Below are 17,620 nucleotides of genomic sequence, written 5' to 3'. Positions count from 1 at the left end.
CCTGTTAAAGCTTTCTAACTGGAGCCTGGACGTAACTCTCTACTGGAGCTCTGTGAACAATGTTTCTGGAGGTCGAACCTGGAGTACGAACCCAAATGTCTTCACCACAACAGCTGAACAAAGTCTGAATCAAGCTGAAGAAAAGACACAGACGCAGCCCGCTAGTTTGTCAATAGGACATTTTTATTTCATACGTCTGTTGTCTTTATTCAAATTACAGTAATATACTTGCTGAGATGACCACCGGCTGCAGCCTGGACAGCTAAAACTCACAGCTGTACTACTTGAAGCAAACTTTTTTCTTTTTTTTTTTCTCCTTTTTTAAAATTATCTTGCAACAGAAAAAAGCACATATGCCATGAGATGTGTGGTGTGGTGGTGACGTCGTCGTCAGGTAGGTAGGGTTATAATAGTGCTGGTCTAAAAAAACAAAAACAAAAATAGGAAAACAAAAAGAAAGAAACATTGCGCGTTGTACATGTTGTAAAAGGATCAGAATATGGCACATTTGGTCCACGTTGGTAGTTTTATTATCTCGTTTTCAAACATGTAATAAACAAAAAAAATAAAGAAAACAGATCATAGTTGTACGTGTTGTTTTTCCCCAGAAGCACAGCATTAATGACAGCATATTGAAAACAAGACTGTAGAGGGGGCCGCTCTTTAAGTTTCTCTTTTTGTTAAAATCTTGGTTCATCAGCCAATCGTTTGTTTCTATTCTCCCTGGTACAGTAATATCATAATTATTAATATCTTTCCAACCAAAATGAGGGGGAGTGGGGGGGGTGGGCAGGGGGAGAAAGGGGGTGGAGCTTCGTGGATGATCGACAGGGATGGCTTTGGACATTCACAGGAAGTAGTCAGGAGTGCGTCTGGTCACATGGGGCTCGCCGCGGCGGGGGGCGGGGTCAAACTGAAGGCTGAGGAGGAAGAAAGGGTTCGTTATTGACGAGTTAGAGAGCAGAACAGTTCCAATGTTTATATAATATATCTTTATATAAGTATAAAGGTTCCCTGTATTCACTCAGAGCTCCGCCACCAACATGTGACCTGATAAAGGGCTGTGAGATAACGTCTATCATCTCACTCACTCAGAAATGCGAGCTCTGAAGGAGTCGATGAGGCAGCGTATACTCACTAACTACTTTGATTCTATCTCTCTTCTCTCTCTGCACAATGTATCCAAACATTATCAAAAAAAGTGCAATATGCAACTCGCAAAACCTGAATTTGTTTGATAAAAAGGTTCATTTTCTTATAAGATGCCCAAAAAACAACTCGCACTTTGGATTTTTCACCCAAGAGTCACAGAAGCAGGAGAGTGAAACGATCCAAAGTGAAACTAAGGTGCTTATATATTACATTTATCATTTTATTGGGTGGGTAGATAGTTCAAAATGTAATAAGATTTCCATGTCCGGATATGAGTCAACTCCCTCTCCTCGTTCTCCAAAGGACATGTACTGGAAGGTAGCGTTATACTCTCGTGTTCACACAGGAAGAGAATTACAGTTTTCCTGCGAGCAGTCAACTCAGAGTCACAATCTGCTCAGATCTTGTTGTGAGGAGGAGGAGCAGAGAGACAGCAGAGGATCAGTGCCTGACATCAGGGCTGAGGCAACAGGGTCAAATAATCTTTTGTTCAAGACTGGAAATAATTTATAACTTCACTCTTTTATCCTGCAGAAATATTTGGCACACAGTGTGGACTGTCTGCAACGTAGCCAACTATCACCTGTGTCCCTCAGACTGGAAATAACTGACTGGTGCAGGCGGTGAGAACACATGTAGACATTTTACTGAACGCTCTCCCTCCTCTGCCCTGAATGTGACAGAAACATGAAGGTGTGTGTACTTACAAAGAGTATTTCAGAGTGTCATCCAGTTCCATGATGGCTGCCTGGTTTCCACAGCGGTAGCAGTAGTTTGGAGCACTAAAGATGGTCACCACATTCTTATCATGGCCCCAATTATAGCCCTGAAAGGTACAAGAACACATTAGTTAGGCTGGGAAAGGTCTCAAACGTCACACATGTATTCATCTGCAGAGGAATAATCAGACCTGATCTGATTTTTAAATTCAATTCATCAAAGAAATTCAGCAACAACTTGTTGACTTTTCTTTATGTAAAAGATTCTTGTTCTCTCTTTTGATCACGTTTACTAAATGACATCAACTTTAAATCCTCAGGTTGTTGCAGCTGCTGACTGAATCTCCTTTAAACACAAAGTGTGTGTGTGTGTGTGTGTGTGTGTGTGTGTGTGTGTTTCAGGTGGAGAGACTCAGTGGGAGTGAAACTGGTACAGAACAGGGGTGGAGGAGCACTGCACTCTCAAAAGGTTCATTATATATTACGTTGCCATGGATACACGAGGATTTTTTTAGGATTCTTCAGTTCCACTTGTGTTTGAAAACTGTGTGCCAACCCGACTGAAACACACTCAGAGTAATGCTGCAGTCATTCAGGTGGACTCAGGTAGAACGCAAACTGGAGGTCATTTTACCGGACGAGAGCAGGACGGTAGAAACGCAAGGTGTGGCGCAGCGAGAAGACACCGTTTGTTGAACAACAATGGCAGCTGCTAAAGAAGTTAGCGTAGCTGCTGCTAGCATCAGTTCTATCAGAAGAGAGTATTTCTTTAAACATCGTGGTTATAATTCAAACGTGTCAAATAGATTCTCACCTCTGAGCATTTGCTGCTTTTTTTAGTCATACGTGATACTAAATGAAATACTGGCACTGGGTTTAGCGCTGTGTGTGTGTGTGTGTGTGTGTGTGTGTGTGGTTTACCTCCATGACCAGCTGATGGGCGCGGGACACCAGGGTGAGGCCGTTGGCGTGGTTGAAGGTTTCAGAGATGTCCTGTCCGAAGGTGTAGCCAGCACCTCGGGGAGAGATACCCCACCCACCGCGATCATCAGGGTCCGACCACAGCAGGTCACACATCGGGCCCTGAGAGAGAGAGAGAGAGAGAGAGAGAGAGAGAGAGAGAGAGAGAGAGAGAGAGAGAGAGAGAGAGAGAGAGAGAGAGAGAGAGACAGAGAGAGACAGAGAGACAGATTATTGATACACTGTCCTTATCAATACAGCTCCAACTGTGGATTCATCTGCAGCTGAAGAAAGTGTGTGTGTGTTTACCTCATGTGGGACTTCTTGCAGGCGGTCCAGAGCTCGTATGTGATCCAGAGTGTCTATGGAGGGAGACAGACCTCCGTGGAGACAGAAGATCTGAAACAAAAACAAAAGAAATCATTTATTTTAAAGCTACCTGGAAGTAAAACATAAGAATATATAATACTAAGCAAAAGGTCTTCTATCACACACACACACACACACACACACACATCTAAAATCAATAACTCTAAGAAACAGCCTCTTTCTCTGAGCAGTGACCACGTGCTGTTACATCCTGCAGGTCAGAGGAAGCAGCTGATTCACTGCTACTGCGCTGTCCGAGGGTCCCACCTGTCCGTCAACCAGTGCGGTGAGTGGCAGGTAGTCGAACAGGTCTGTGAAGTACTTCCACACGTTGGCGTTGCCATACTTCCTCAGGCACTCGTCGTAGAAGCCGTAGACCTGCGTGATCTGCCGCGACTCGTGGTTCCCTCGCAGGATGGTGATTCGCTCCTGGAAACGAACCTGAAAGAAAGAATTAAACAATATTAATTACTGGGCTGCAATTAAAGATTCATTGTTTAACCTGTTGAACATTTTCTGGATTAATTGAGTTGCTTGATCCATAAAATGTCACAAAATTGCGTAAAGGGTTGATCGTTGTTTCTCAAGGTTTAAGGTGACGCCCTTAAAGTCTTTTGTCCACAACCCAGAGATATTTAGTTTACGGTTTCCATCCAAATGTGTCGCAAATTTGAACAGAACTTCAAGTAAATTAGCAGAATAAAATGTGACTGAATGCTCGTGTCCATCCACTACCACTATGTGATTAATAGGGTTATTATTAAGCAGCAGGTGGCGTTAATTCTCCTGTCAGAAAACCAGAAGAACAGGTCGCCACAAGATGATGCAATTAAAAGAAATTTAATTTAACCCCATGACCCTCTGAACTGAAATTACATTTGTTATTACAGGAAGAGTCATAGTACCACGTTCCAGTACCTTGGTTTTATAAATCAACGGTACCCAACTTTAACACATCTAAACTGTGAAGTTGATTAAAGTTTGACGAGCTGTACAAACGTGTTTATGATACAATAATAATGATCAACGGAGACAGTGAATACAGTGAGTCTGCTGAGGTTGAGGCTGGTGAGTTTGTGTTCGGTCACTTTTAAGAACAACAAATAAAGTTCACAGTAACTGGAGGTTATTTTTAGATCTATCCAGATCGACAGGTTTAGTCTCTTACAGACTCGTCACCATTGACGATAACACGTCAGCAGCTTTCAGCCTCACAGAACAGACTTAAAATCAACCCTCTGTGAGATTTGGTATTCATTGTGATCCCACAGCTGTACTTTAGTTCTGATGGATACGAACAGCAGACAGAAGAAGCAGCTAATATTGCAGACTAGGTTAAGAAGGCCAGCTCGCCGTTTTATTTCACCAAGCTCTCTTTAGCCAGCCACTAAAAGCCAGTCCCACATTCACTCTCTCCTGTCCTCTCCCTCAGCGTCTCTCTGACTTTAGCTACGTCCAGAGAAGCTGCTGAGCCTGGTTGTGTTGACCGCTCGCCCTCTCCACGTCCAGAGCTCCCGGGCTGGCGGTGTAAACATCACTCACCCAGTCCGGGTGTACAGGGAAGTATAGCTAAGCTAACAAGCTAATGGCAGCTCAATTTGGCATTAGTTACTTTACTTACCCGAGACCAGTTACACAGTGTGATAACAGGAGTACAGAGGGAACTGTTCACCCTGTGTAGCATCAACACGATGAAGCGGTTTATTTTAAGGTAGAAAAGTTACATAATGTTGCTTTAAACAGAGAGTTCAGTTTGATCTTGTTTGGAAACCTCCAGAGAACGAGATGAGCTCACTGCGTCGAGTGGTTGGATGATCAACTGACTCACTGCTGCTCAAAACACCTGGAACTTAATAACCAACGCTTACTCTTTATTCTGAAAGCAGCAACAGCCCCGGTGTTCACACGAGCCGCTGAGACTCACCAGACCTCAACGACTGAAGACTGTGAGGATAGTGACCATTCAAAAAACATAAGTGGTGCATTCAGGAGATCTTCCAGCCAGAACAGATCATATTCTATTACAATCAATGGAGCTGTCGACGCAGTACAGAAGTATATTTAATTGGGGTCTTTGTCTGAGCTGTGGAGATACGCAGTAGTAAGAGCGTATCAAACAGCAGCAGGAGGTTTAAACGTCAGCACAGAAACTACAGCAGCTTTTCTATATTTGTTCATTAGAGTTCATTAACCTGTAGAAACCAGCAGTGAGCCGGGTCCTGGTTTGGGACACACCCAGTAGTCACTGGTTTAACCTCTCACATGACTCTAGAAAAGAAGGAAAAAAAGCCCTAAAGGACGTAAATAACTGTCCTCTGTTCTTCTCAGCAGCCGGGAGTCTAGATCAGTTGAAGACCAGGATTCACTGACACGTTTCTAACCCGCTGAGTCTGAATGTGCTCGTTCTGGTCTCTTTAGGTTAGAGGAACTTTATTTTACAGTTTACATCGGCTGTGTGGTTCATGGGTTCTAAAGTTGGGGAAATAACGCCTAAAATTATCTATTTAACCCTGAAGCTTTAGGTTGATTTGTTGTCTATTCTTATAATCAATTCATAGTTTTGAGGCATTTCTTAAAGAAAAAATTGATTCCCCTTTCAGCTTCTTTAGATTCCTGGTTTCTTTAGTCCTCTATGAGACGGTTGTGGACAAAAGACATTGAGGAGTTTAATGTGAAACACTGATCAACATTTCTCACCCCTTTCTGATATTTTATGGACCAAACTACTAAAATTACAATTATTTTGACAGATATTACAAATGCAATATTATTCATGAGTTGAGGGAATAATCCTTTCTGCATCAATTTTTCTTTTGACTGAAAAAAGAAAATTAAAATTGTGATTCTCTTACATCAGGAGAAGATTGACTACAGTACTTTATTATATAATCACATTTTATCTTTATCAGCTTCTGAGATTTGCACATTGCTCTTTGCCATATTGCAGTTTGGATAATATTGTGCAGCCCTGAATGACTTCTAACATTACCGTCTACAGGCAGGAACAAATACTGAAGATGTTTTATGACCTTTCTGTTGTTCAACCAGCAGATACCCCGACAACACTGTCTGTTAGCTCTGCATTAGCACGCCTCCGTAACCGACAGCGCGGCGTTTTACCTTTAACGTGACGAGCAGCGTGACCGTCTCCACGGAGTAGTAGCCTCTGTCGACGTAGTCTCCCATGAACAGATAGTTGGTGTCGGGAGACTTGCCTCCGATCTTAAACAGCTCCATCAGGTCGTGGAACTGACCGTGGACGTCGCCGCACACTGTCACCGGGCATCGCACCTGAGGACACAGGGAGCATCGTCACTGGATCAACCAAAGCCGATAGAATCACACTGATTGAACTGCATTTCTATTGATTAACAAACACTTTCATCAGACGGCAGATTTGCTTTGGAAAAGAAGCTCCAGTTCTTTAGTTGAGGGTCATTCTGGACTCTGGGAAACATCTGGGATATCAATGAATCAGCTTTTTATGTTAAACGTCTCCTGATCAATGCTGATTAATACCGTTCAGTGCTATCTGCTGATGAGATTACGTATCAGTAGCTATGTTAATGAGTGCAGATATACCAAGTATGTAAATGTTTAACAGCCTCGTTTCTTTACGTATTACAACTCAAGGTCCACTTACTGGTGTTTATAGTCTGTAACTGCATCTCAGGGCCTCTTTGTGGGGTCAAAGTTCAATTTTGAGGGACAGGAATGAACTTTTTTTTGTCATGTCTGTAGTTCTTTGCAGTAGCACTAATGCTTAAGTTAAAGTCTTCCTTCAAACCTTTGCTCATTTTCTTATAAACTATGAAGTCGTTTCACTGCTTTTACTACCCAAAATGTTTGGAACCACTGATGTACAATGTTTAATGTCCACTCTACATTCTTCCATATTTATATTTATTATATTTATTTGGGAGATGCTGAAAATGTCAATGTGCAAAGCAAATATTAGTATTATTCTTAAATCATAGCTACAAAACTTCAGGCCAGGAGTTAGGAATATCAAACTCTGCATCATGAACGTTGTTGAGAAAGTGTCCTTTGTAAACGTGTTGACAATGTGCACTTCCTCGTCAGCCTTCGGTAGATCAGCACTATTAATACGCTGTACAAAAAGACCCTTTGACTAAAAAGCTTCCACCCGTCACTGAATAAACACAGAGCAGTTTCCTCTAATGGTTTTCCATTTCCTCATCAGATAAAATACAGCTGACAAGTAAACAGACAACAGTGAAAAAGAGGATGTTGTACGACAGAATAAAAAGTTAAACCTGGGGAACTAAACCCATCTCAAACCTGCTGTGAACACAGGATCATATATTCTTATGTTTATTGAAGAATTTAATGGATACGATGCTTTTATGTGTTTGCTGTTCGACTCTTGTTCCTAAAAAGACTGCGGGTGCGTGTTTCTTTTTAAATGCCACAGTGTGTGTGAGCCTGCAGCTCGGCAGAGACACGGTTTGTGGTGCAAACAAGGTGCGATATTGTTCCCGACACCGGAGGCTCGGTCATATTCTGCTCCAAACACACCGGAGGGAACGACACCGAGAGTCACCATCCACACAACACTGGTTCTATTCTCAAAGAAATCCATTAGAAACACTCAAACTTCAGTCAAACAACAACTTCTATTCAATGTAGAAACTGTAAAAATGCAGTTTGGTCTCATCTGAAGGCGTAAATCTCAATCAGGATCAACTCAATCTCACTTACACAGCCTTGAAACTGACTTCAACACCTGTCTGAACAGCCTGTTGTTCTTTAACGTCGTCTCTCTGCCTGTTTTTGATTTCATAATTTACTCATCAGCCAACTGAAGCACCAGGTTTTGCTGTTTGGGGTCCCTCTTCTTATCATTTAGGTTTTTAAAGCTGTGTAATAAGTGCTGGTCCACCCTGAAGGGCCTGCAGGGCGCCCAGTATCTGACAGCCATGTTATACAGGAAATCAATGAGTGAGGGTTTTGAGTTTTTCCTCTCTGGCATTGTGGGAAATCTCACCTCCTGAACGTTGGACTCCTTGGTCAGGATCTCCTTGGCCTGGAGAGGAGACAAACACACAGATTATTAATTTAATTTATCCACTTTTTCTTTAAAAACACGCTGTGAGCAGACAGACGGTTAAATAAAACTCTTCAGACGGACACACAAACAGTAATTCATGTCACACGTCCACGTTTAGCCGTAATGACAGGCTGACGGGTTATTTTGAGGCGTGACCTCACAGGACACCGTAGAGTTTGTAATAAAGTGGACAAAGGTAGAAAAGCGAAGCAATTTCTGATAAAAAATGATTGTAAAAATGCTAAACTATATATTTGTAATGCTCTTCTGTGGACGACAGTGATTTCTAATATGTATAAATGTCATTTTATTGACGTGTTTCAAGCTGAGAGGACTTAACTCCCCGCAGAGATAATAACGCTCAGCTGATTCAAACTGAAAATATATGAATAAAAAACTGTACGTATGTCAAATTGGATTTTATTTGTCTATTAGAGTTTAAAGCGATTGGTTAATTGAACACCAACTAATCCAATATTCATCATTTTGAGTCATTTTCGGAGAAAAAAAAAACCAATGTGAATATTTTCCGTTATTCAGTCCTTTAAGAGCGTTAAACGGGAAACATTTTTAAATCACGTTCTGACATTTTATGGAACAAAACAAGAAGTCGATTAATCAAGAAAGTGATTCTTTTTTTTAAACAGTTGAAAGTATAAAAACAGGGAGAAATCCTCTCGGTTGAGGACGATCTGCTCGTGTGTCTGAAATCAAATTGTCCAATATCAGAGTGTTTACCAGCAGAACAACACAGCTGCTGTTTTACTGAACAAACCAACGTTTCATTCATTCAACTTCAACTTATTCCAACGTGGATATTTCCTGGTTTCTGTAAATCCTCTGAGACAGTAAACTGAACACATTTGTGGACAAAACAAGACATTAGAGGACGTTCAACCTTCGGCTTTAACGGCAAACAACGAGCCACATTTTCTTACAGTTTACGGACCGAATAACTAATAGATTAAAATGAGCTACAGATTAATCGATAATAAAAATAACAAAGGAAATAATATTTTTTTAACCAGGCAAAGACTTTCTGTCCAACCAACTTATATTATATAACACAGAAAAATGTGATAAAACACAAAGATTTCTTGTTTTTCTGTCGACAGATTAAATGAGTAATCCTTAAGAGTTTAAATAAGTATTTTTATTTTACACTTTAAATGAGCTCTGGACTCCATTATCTACTTCTACTGTCCAACCAACAGCTGAAACTCACTGTTAGGATAAGATATATAATATAAAAATACAGAAAAGAGGCACATTTTTCTACTTATTAAGTAAATGAGTAATCCACAACGAGTTAACTGAGTTTTATATATTGTCCTTCATTCATTGAGTCCCATTATTCCTCACACACTCAGCAGATAATGGCCTGAAGCCTCTCAGTGATCAGATTTAAGCCTATTGTTGGATAATGTGTCCTGATTAACACTAAAAGCTCTCTGATGCAGAAATAAAAGAGTTGTTTTATGATGCAACGGAGCTGACGTCTGAAGCTGACGGTTGATCGATAAAGACAGGGCGCGGTGCTGATCGATAACACCACCTATAGATTATTAATAGACACAACCAACATGCAGACAATAGCACACAACTCCACATTTAAACATATGAAGCTGAGTTTTAGCGCTCAAAGCAGCCCCGGTCATAAACTGGCAGTAAAAAATGGGCTCCGTCTACTTGTTGGTAATGATGTAAAAAGATGTGGCCCGTGTGTCATGAGTCGACGGCTGATCGATTTCCGTTCACATTAACACACTTTTATCGGGTTTTATCGGCGGACTTGTCGACAGAGTGGTGCTGGGAATCATATTTAGCTGTGAAACACCGACAAACTCGCGATGACTGGCGGAAAAGGGCGATAATAGCCGCCTCCGCCGTGACTTCATTCCAGGAATTAGTCAGAGCCGCCGTTGCCACTGTAGGCCCCGCTGTGGAAGCGAGGCCGACGGAGGCGGACTCGAACCCGGGTCGCTGTGGCCCAACTTACCTTCTCGCAGAGTGTCCGGACCTGGTTTTCCGATAGCTGCTTACACTCGTTTAGCTGTTCGATCCATTGGTCTAATTCTTTAGTGAAAGATTTGTCCTCCATGACAGCCGCGGTAGCCTGCTCAGCTAGCTGCGTTAGCTTCCCCGTTAAAACAACCTGGCCTGCTGCTCAGTGAAAGCTAGCTGCGTTAGCCGTTAGCTCCTCGTATTGTCAGCCCGATCTAGTCCCGCCAAATCGGATGGAAAATCAACGATAACACCTAAAATTAACGATCCTCTCAGTCAACTTCTAGCATGATAACGCGTCGATGTTGAGTTACCAACGTTAAACAGCAGTTAGTATTGGCCGCGGGAGTCTGGAGGGTCGAGTGTCCCCGATGCGACGGACCGAAGCGGCAAGAGGCAGCGGCGTCGCAGCGGCTAGCCGAGTTGCTAAAAGAGCTAGCTACAATAACATCCGGGCATTTCAGCAGCGCGCAGACTCAGTGCACCAGCGACACCACGCGGACAGACGGTGAACTACAAGAGGATTTCTTCACTTCAGAAATACTTTAAATAATCTCAGGGGAATTAATTTGTTACAAACAACATATATTAAGAACAATATATAAATATATATATATATAAAAGATCAAACATACGGTTTAATAATGTGCAAAAAGTGCAAAAAAAATGATTGTCCGTGTTTGAGTCAGATTACAGAGAGCTACAATAACATCCGGGCATTAATAATACAATGTCCATGTTGTTATTATTATTATTCTATGATATTTCCTTTCCTCGTTTCTCATTCTCATATTTTTGTATCACCTTAAGGGCCTGAAATAAAAATGGGAAAATTCAGAAGTCCATGTTTTCAGTATAAAATGACAAAGCTGTGTATAAAGTTCACAAATAAAAAAGAAAACACAGACAGAAAATAAATGAAACCCAAAAGGTTCATTTAATCAGGCAGAAACATTAAAGAGTTTACATTGTTAACAGTTTTAGTTACTGTTTGCTCCAGGTTTGTGAAAATGTTTGAAGACATATATTCAGATCTGTTTATTGTAAAATAACTTCAAACTTCTTATGTTTCAAGAAAACAGCCCAACATACTGCACACATCTACACAGTGATGTTCTAATGTCTGACTCTCTGAGGGAGGCGTTGTCGGTATCAGGGTGGATAGCAAAGAAAGAATTTCATTGCACAGAGGAAACTTGCTTTCTTTTGTTTCATATGACAATAAAACATCTTGAATCTTGAATCTTGTAGAGTTTGATGACCACAGACAGGAATGATGTCCTGTGGCGCTCTGTGGTGCATCTGGGTGAGAGTCTTCTGCTGAAGGTGCTCCTCTGCTGGGCCAGTGTGTCGTAGAGAGAGTGAGAGACATTGAAGCCTGGACAGCATCCTCCTTATTCCAAAAACAATCTTGTCTCATAAATAAATTGACTAAACCTAGCTCAGAGCATGCAATGGTATATTTACTCCCCTCTACAAATATGTGTTGCCAAACTAAATTAAATAACTATTATTTATCCGATAAACTCCCTGATTTAATGCTCTTGCTGTAATGATATGGTAGAAACATTAGAACATCACTGTGTAGATGTGTGCAGTATGTTGGGCTGTTTTTCTTGAAACACAAGAAGTTTGAAGTTATTTTACTATAAACAGATCTGAATATATGTCTTCAAACATTTTCACAAACCTGGAGCAAACAATAACTCAAACTGTTAACAATGTAAACTCTTTAATGTTTCTGCCTGATTAAATGAACCTTTTGGGTTTCATTTATTTTCTTTCTGTGTTTTCTTTTTTATTTGTGAACTTTATACACAGCTTTGTCATTTTATACTGAAAACATGGACTTCTGAATTTTCCCATTTTTATTTCAGGCCCTTAAGGTGATACAAAAATATGAGAATGAGAAACGAGGAAAGGAAATATAATAGAATAATAATAATAACAACATGGACATTTTATTATTTATCATTATTTCATAATTTTGTATGAGTCCTCACACATACATAAAACTCCTACAAAATTAAAAGATGTAAAATAAAGACATGACTTCTGACCAAATCATTCCCCCATAATAAAACAACATCTCTTTTAGTCCCACATATCAAACACATTAGTTTTGAACTGATGACTTTTCTGTTCAGCACCAACTCTCCCAATTTATATTTCATTAGTTTCAGAATCACAATCTCTTTTATTGGCCAGCTATGTGCACACACAGGGAATTACACTCACATTTGTTTACATTGCTCTCAGTATACAAACAGACTAACAGCATAAATAAACAGCAAACAAACAACAAGCTCGATGTGTATATGTACAGATATACAAATATATATAAACAATAACATTTGCAGACAATAGTGCTGAAATAAATACTTATGTGCATGTTTCTTTATGTACACGATGAAGGTGATATGAGTGATAAAACTGAATTTGACCAATGAAAACATTTATATGAAACAGATTAAAGATGAATGGAGTCCCAGTGTTATTGTACAGAGGCTGTTTCTGACTCTGTGTGTCTGAAGTTAAACTTAATCAGAATTATCTTTATTGCCAAGTGAATGTGTCCTGGTGCAATTGGTGCATAAAATATATAAAAACAAATATACAAATCACACAGAAAAATAAAGAATAAGTGAAGATAAGAAAGATAACAGATACTGTATGGATCAAAGAGTCAGTGACAAAGGGATAATCACAGATTCAGTAACAGTAATGTGGAACAGTTTGTTCATTAAAGGTTTAGTAGTTATATATAATAATAATAATAATAATAATAATAATAATAATAATAATAATAATAATAACCTCCAGGTAAACCAGATGACGGAATACAGTGTAACTCCGCACCGGCCCGCTCGGTGCAGTGAATCGAGCCCCCGGTCGGTTGTCAACAGACGGTCAGTGAGCATGTGCAGCGGCCGTGTGGCTGCGTGGTTTACGGCACAAATCAAACCCTGCCGTTAGTCTCTTTAACCTACCGAGAGTCTGCCCGACGGTGTGCAGTCAGACCGAGAACCGGACGGACGAACAATGGCTCACCTCACGGAAAACCCCGCCGACAAAGAGAGGTGAGCTCTTCTGTTAGCCTAGCTCCAGCTAACAGCGCGCACTGTGGAACTCCTTTAGAGGATTTCTGGATTTAAGGAGAACTTGGATTTCAGAGAGTCTAACTAGATTATTAATTGTTAGTGTACCAAATGTTTAGACTGTGAAGGGCAACTCTTTAATTCGGCTAACATTTAATTCGAGTTTTAGCTTTTTAAAACAACAAAAAACGACTTTTTGTTGTCCACAGCTAGCTGCAAGCCTCGACGGTGTAAGTTAGCTCATATCCGGTAAACCGAGTAAAGATATTTAACTTAATAAATGTACCACCACAGAATTACCCTTTTCTTTATTAGTTAATATAATATAAATATATAAATATAAAGTCACGTTTTACACAATAAAACCAACAGAAACGAGAACATTTTAAAATGGCTCAGTTTTTACATGAAGTTTGGCCTGTGGTTCTCTCCGTAGTATCCCTTTAGCATGACGTGTATAAAAGGTCTTTAACTTTAATATTCGGCCGATAAATATCGATCCCATCGACCATATATCGGTTTTTATTAGTGAAGGACAAACTTTATGGAGGATCAAACAGTGAATGTAAAGAGATAACATCAACGAGCTTTACTCAGTTTAAATAATAAGGTTGAATTGTAAAACAAACTAATAAAAACTGCTTAATCCAGAATGTTTTTTTAACTTACACACTTGAGTTTGTGTAATTTAAAATGTTTCGACAAGTTAAAATACCTTTACAATAATCACACTACAGTTTAATATCTACACACTGATGAGCTGTATTATTACAACGATGGCCAAATATCAGGGAGAAGAAAAGTCTATATGATTGTAGAAACATCTCTCTGATCAACATTCACAGTAAATAATCTAAACAAATGCGTCTAAATCACTCATTTAACACAAACTGAGGCTGACAGGTGAAGCACAGGTCTTTATATTGTGTATTAAGTCCAACTAAAAGCCCAAAACCAATAAATATTCAGTGAAAACCAGCAGATATTTACATTAATAAAGCTGGAGTCTGGACACACTCAGGATGTCTACAGTATATTTATATTCTGTATTTATATTCAGTGTCACGTCCAAAACTTAAAGTCTCCAAACTCTACTTACAAGCTGTTTAAGACCGAGCTTTATTTATCTAGAGGAGGATTGTTGTGCAGCAGTTTCAGTACAAAAGAGTGCAAATATAAACAACTGATCCTGTGTGTGTGTGTGTGTGTGTGTGTGTGTGTGTGTGTGTGTGTGTGTGTGTGTGTGTGTGTGTGTGTGTTTCAGGTTCATCTGCATCTATCCGATCTACATCAACAGTAAGAAGACTCTGGCTGAAGGACGAAGGATTCCCACAGAGAAGGTGACGTTTGCAGTCAGAAAACGGGGGGGGTTGTTGTCGACCCCCACCGGGATGAGATCGGGGCTTGAGATCTGGATTTTCTCCCATGATTCTTAGCGACACAAACAATCAGAGAGTTGACGACTTCATGCAGACAGTGTGATCATTAACTACCTTTTTAAATATTTAACCAGTGTTTACTTCTCTTTAAAACACTGATCACTATAGGTAGCTCACCTGTTAGTCACCTGCTCACCTGTCTGCAGGGGCCCGGGTTACATTCGTCCCCTCTCTCTGTCCCCCATCACTGTCCGATAAAGCCACAGAAAAAGTTCAGGTGTAACTTTATATTTCTACACAGAGATCCTGAAACATCAGCGTAAAGAACGACCGCCATCACGCCGCCTTCGCTCTTTCACACTGAACCAAACAACTGTGGATCACTGGAACCAAAAACTACCCCAAAGAGTCACACATTGACTGTTGATCCAGTGTGAAGCCACATTGTTACCATCCACTGTTTAGATCTTGGTGCTTTTTAACTCTAGATTTGAACCGGATGAAGGATTTTAGTCATCGGACGTCTGGATCTTAAGTTATCAGAGAAACAAGCTGAGCTAACGTTAGCAGCAGCTCGGCTCGCAGCCCCTCCGGGACGTCCTCTGTCTGTCCAACAGCGTGGGAGAAGCAGTGATTGTTAAGGTGTACGTAGAGCGTAACATGTAGTGTGTAAAGCAAAGACGAGGCTAACAGCTGCTGTTGTGTCTGCAGGCTGTGGAGAATCCGTCCTGCGCTGAGATCAGAGACGTCCTGACGGCTGCTGGACTCAACGTCTACGTGGAGGTAACAAATAAAAACGACTTTATTGTTGTTTACTTTATTGATGGCAACCAATATGACCTGTGTGTGTGTGTGTGTGTGTTACAGAACAAAATGCACCCCAGGGAGTGGAACAGGGACGTCCAGTTCAGAGGTCGTGTCAGAGTTCAGGTGAAGCAGACCGACGGCAGCTTCTGTCAGGACAAGTTCACCTCCCGTAAGTCCCGAACTCAAAGTCCCAGAAACCACTAATGTTTGAGTATCAGTGATACAGAGTCAGTGTGTGTGAGCAGAGAGTGAACGGGTTGTAGTGTAGCTTTGTTCCTCTGCTGCCTGCGAGGGTCAAAGGTTGTGACCTTTATGCTCTCTCCGCTTCCCTACAGTGCCAACAGTGAGCAACACTATCTAACGGACCGACACCCAACAGTTTAATGACAGTTACCTATAGAAGCTTCCAGGCTGATTGAGCGTTTCCTTTTTATTCCCTCAGGTAAAGACGTGATGTTTTACGTAGCGGAGATGATCCCTAAACTGAAGACTCGGACCCAGAAGGTCGGAGGAGGAGACCCCAGCTCTCAGCAGGGAGAGGGAGGAAAGAAGAGCAAGAAAAAGAAGAAGTAGACACAGAAATGACCTGTTTTTTTTATTTCCTTTTAAATTAATTTTAAATTTGAGGTCATTGTTGATGGTTTAGAGTGTCGGGGAGAATCGAACCCTGAACTTTTTGTTTCTACGGTCTTTCTGTTGTCATTGTGACCTCAGACACTCGCTCAGCTTCCACACTGAGAAATATTCTTTTCACACCGAACATTTGTGAGCCGTGAAACCTCGTCTAGTTTCAGAAACACAGGCAGGAGCAGAGAGGAACTCATTCCTGTGTTATATGTGGAAGGAGAAGAGCTGTCGTCCTTCATTCTGTTCACCTCGTCTCTTTCAATAAAGACTTCATTTTCTCACCTTTGTGTTGGGTGACTGAGTAAATTACTGTTGGTTATAGAAGATTCACACTGCAGAAGCCTGTTGGGATAAATGATCGGCAGTTTAGATCCACTCAAACTAATCAGAGTGTAAGTGGTAATATTCAAGCAGCTGGAGTGAAAATAACTCATAAAGAAATACAGTTTTAAGCTTTAATTTGACATAAAATCTAATTAACTTTGGAGTGTTTTAATATTTAAAGATATTTCCACTGTAAAAAGCATGAAATGATCTATAAATGCAGGCAAACGCTGCTATAATACAAATAATCAGGCTTAAATCTACAGCAGTGCTGTTATTGTATTTTTATTATTTTAATCTAAATTTTAACAGAACTGTAATAAAGTCATTATCTGTGTAATTACAGTAATTATTGCTGTTTTCACCAATGCTTATACACTGATAAACAACATTTATTCAATGTTTTTGTTGTGAAAACTTATATAATTATAAAAGATACTCGTCAATTAACTAATTAATCCATGTAAAATAACAAATACTGTTTTTACTGTTGTCTCTAATTTACAACAGTAAATATCTGCAAAAAATATGGGTTATTGTCACATTTGTTTGAGCTTTCTTCCTATTTTCTGCCTTTATTTTCACTCCAACTGTCAGCTGCAGTTCCATAAAGTCACCAGCAGGTGTCAGCCTATGAGCAGTGTATGGAGGAGGGCCTGTTGTAGTCTGAACATTGACAGTATGCTGTATATTACAGTCTGATGCACATTAATAACACACATTATTTATACCGCCTGCTGTAGGTGCATTTATGTTCCTTCATGTCAGCTGTTGTATTCTTTAACAATAAATCAGACAGAAAACTCTCCATTATGTTTCTGGCTTTGTGAGGAAATCACATAAAAACCAGATTCTACTCATAAAATCTGACAATTTACAAAATCACCCCCTCAGACCCAAAAATAAAGAGTTTTTCTTTTAAATCGGGGGTTTAGAGACAGGAAGATAAATTGGGCAACAACTGAAACACCTCTGAGCTCTAATGTATCTGTTTATCTTGTCATCCTGTATGTCTTTCTGTATTAAACCCTTCTTCAGTATCAAGTTGTTTCTTCCTGGGACTCTTTAGTGGATGGCAGATATGTTATTATTGATTCTTTGAGTCTATTT

At 40.3% G+C, this 17,620-nt stretch overlaps 2 protein-coding genes across 2 annotated transcripts; one reads left to right on the top strand and one right to left on the bottom strand.

Annotated features, from left to right (window-relative positions):
• Nucleotides 1–161: 161 nt before the first annotated feature.
• Nucleotides 162–10,714, bottom strand: LOC127375937 (serine/threonine-protein phosphatase 2A catalytic subunit beta isoform). The gene is made up of 8 exons (XM_051422376.1): nt 10,271–10,714; nt 8,209–8,247; nt 6,321–6,491; nt 3,468–3,641; nt 3,141–3,230; nt 2,793–2,954; nt 1,860–1,978; nt 162–920 (listed from the first exon to the last, which is right to left on the bottom strand). The coding sequence occupies exons 1-8, from the start codon at nt 10,370–10,372 to the stop codon at nt 848–850; spliced, it is 930 nt and encodes a 309-aa protein (XP_051278336.1). The 5' UTR covers nt 10,373–10,714; the 3' UTR covers nt 162–847.
• A 2,428-nt stretch (nt 10,715–13,142) lies between these two features.
• On the top strand, nt 13,143–16,467 carry srp19 (signal recognition particle 19). Its single transcript, XM_051422408.1, has 5 exons — nt 13,143–13,355; nt 14,638–14,713; nt 15,464–15,535; nt 15,620–15,728; nt 16,002–16,467. Exons 1-5 carry the CDS (start codon nt 13,318–13,320, stop codon nt 16,130–16,132), a joined length of 426 nt encoding a protein of 141 aa, XP_051278368.1. The 5' UTR covers nt 13,143–13,317; the 3' UTR covers nt 16,133–16,467.
• Nucleotides 16,468–17,620: the final 1,153 nt, after the last annotated feature.

The sequence above is a fragment of the Dicentrarchus labrax genome, unplaced genomic scaffold (genome assembly GCF_905237075.1).
Source record: "Dicentrarchus labrax unplaced genomic scaffold, dlabrax2021, whole genome shotgun sequence".
NCBI lineage: Eukaryota > Metazoa > Chordata > Actinopteri > Moronidae > Dicentrarchus > Dicentrarchus labrax.
This window is presented reverse-complemented; position numbering and strand designations above follow the sequence as displayed.

Bases quoted from the DNA above. Each gene is read 5' to 3' on its own strand.
- LOC127375937 (XM_051422376.1), bottom strand. From the start codon at position 10,372: ATGGAGGACAAATCTTTCACTAAAGAATTAGACCAATGGATCGAACAG. The intron at 8,248-10,270 runs GTAAGTTGGGCC...TCTCCTCTCCAG, and splicing joins TCCGGACACTCTGCGAGAAG to GCCAAGGAGATCCTGACCAA. The intron at 921-1,859 runs GTAAGTACACAC...CTTCCTCCTCAG, and splicing joins GACACTCTGAAATACTCTTT to CCTTCAGTTTGACCCCGCCC.
- srp19 (XM_051422408.1), top strand. From the start codon at position 13,318: ATGGCTCACCTCACGGAAAACCCCGCCGACAAAGAGAG. The intron at 15,536-15,619 runs GTAACAAATAAA...TGTGTGTTACAG, and splicing joins GACTCAACGTCTACGTGGAG to AACAAAATGCACCCCAGGGA. The intron at 15,729-16,001 runs GTAAGTCCCGAA...TTATTCCCTCAG, and splicing joins TCAGGACAAGTTCACCTCCC to GTAAAGACGTGATGTTTTAC.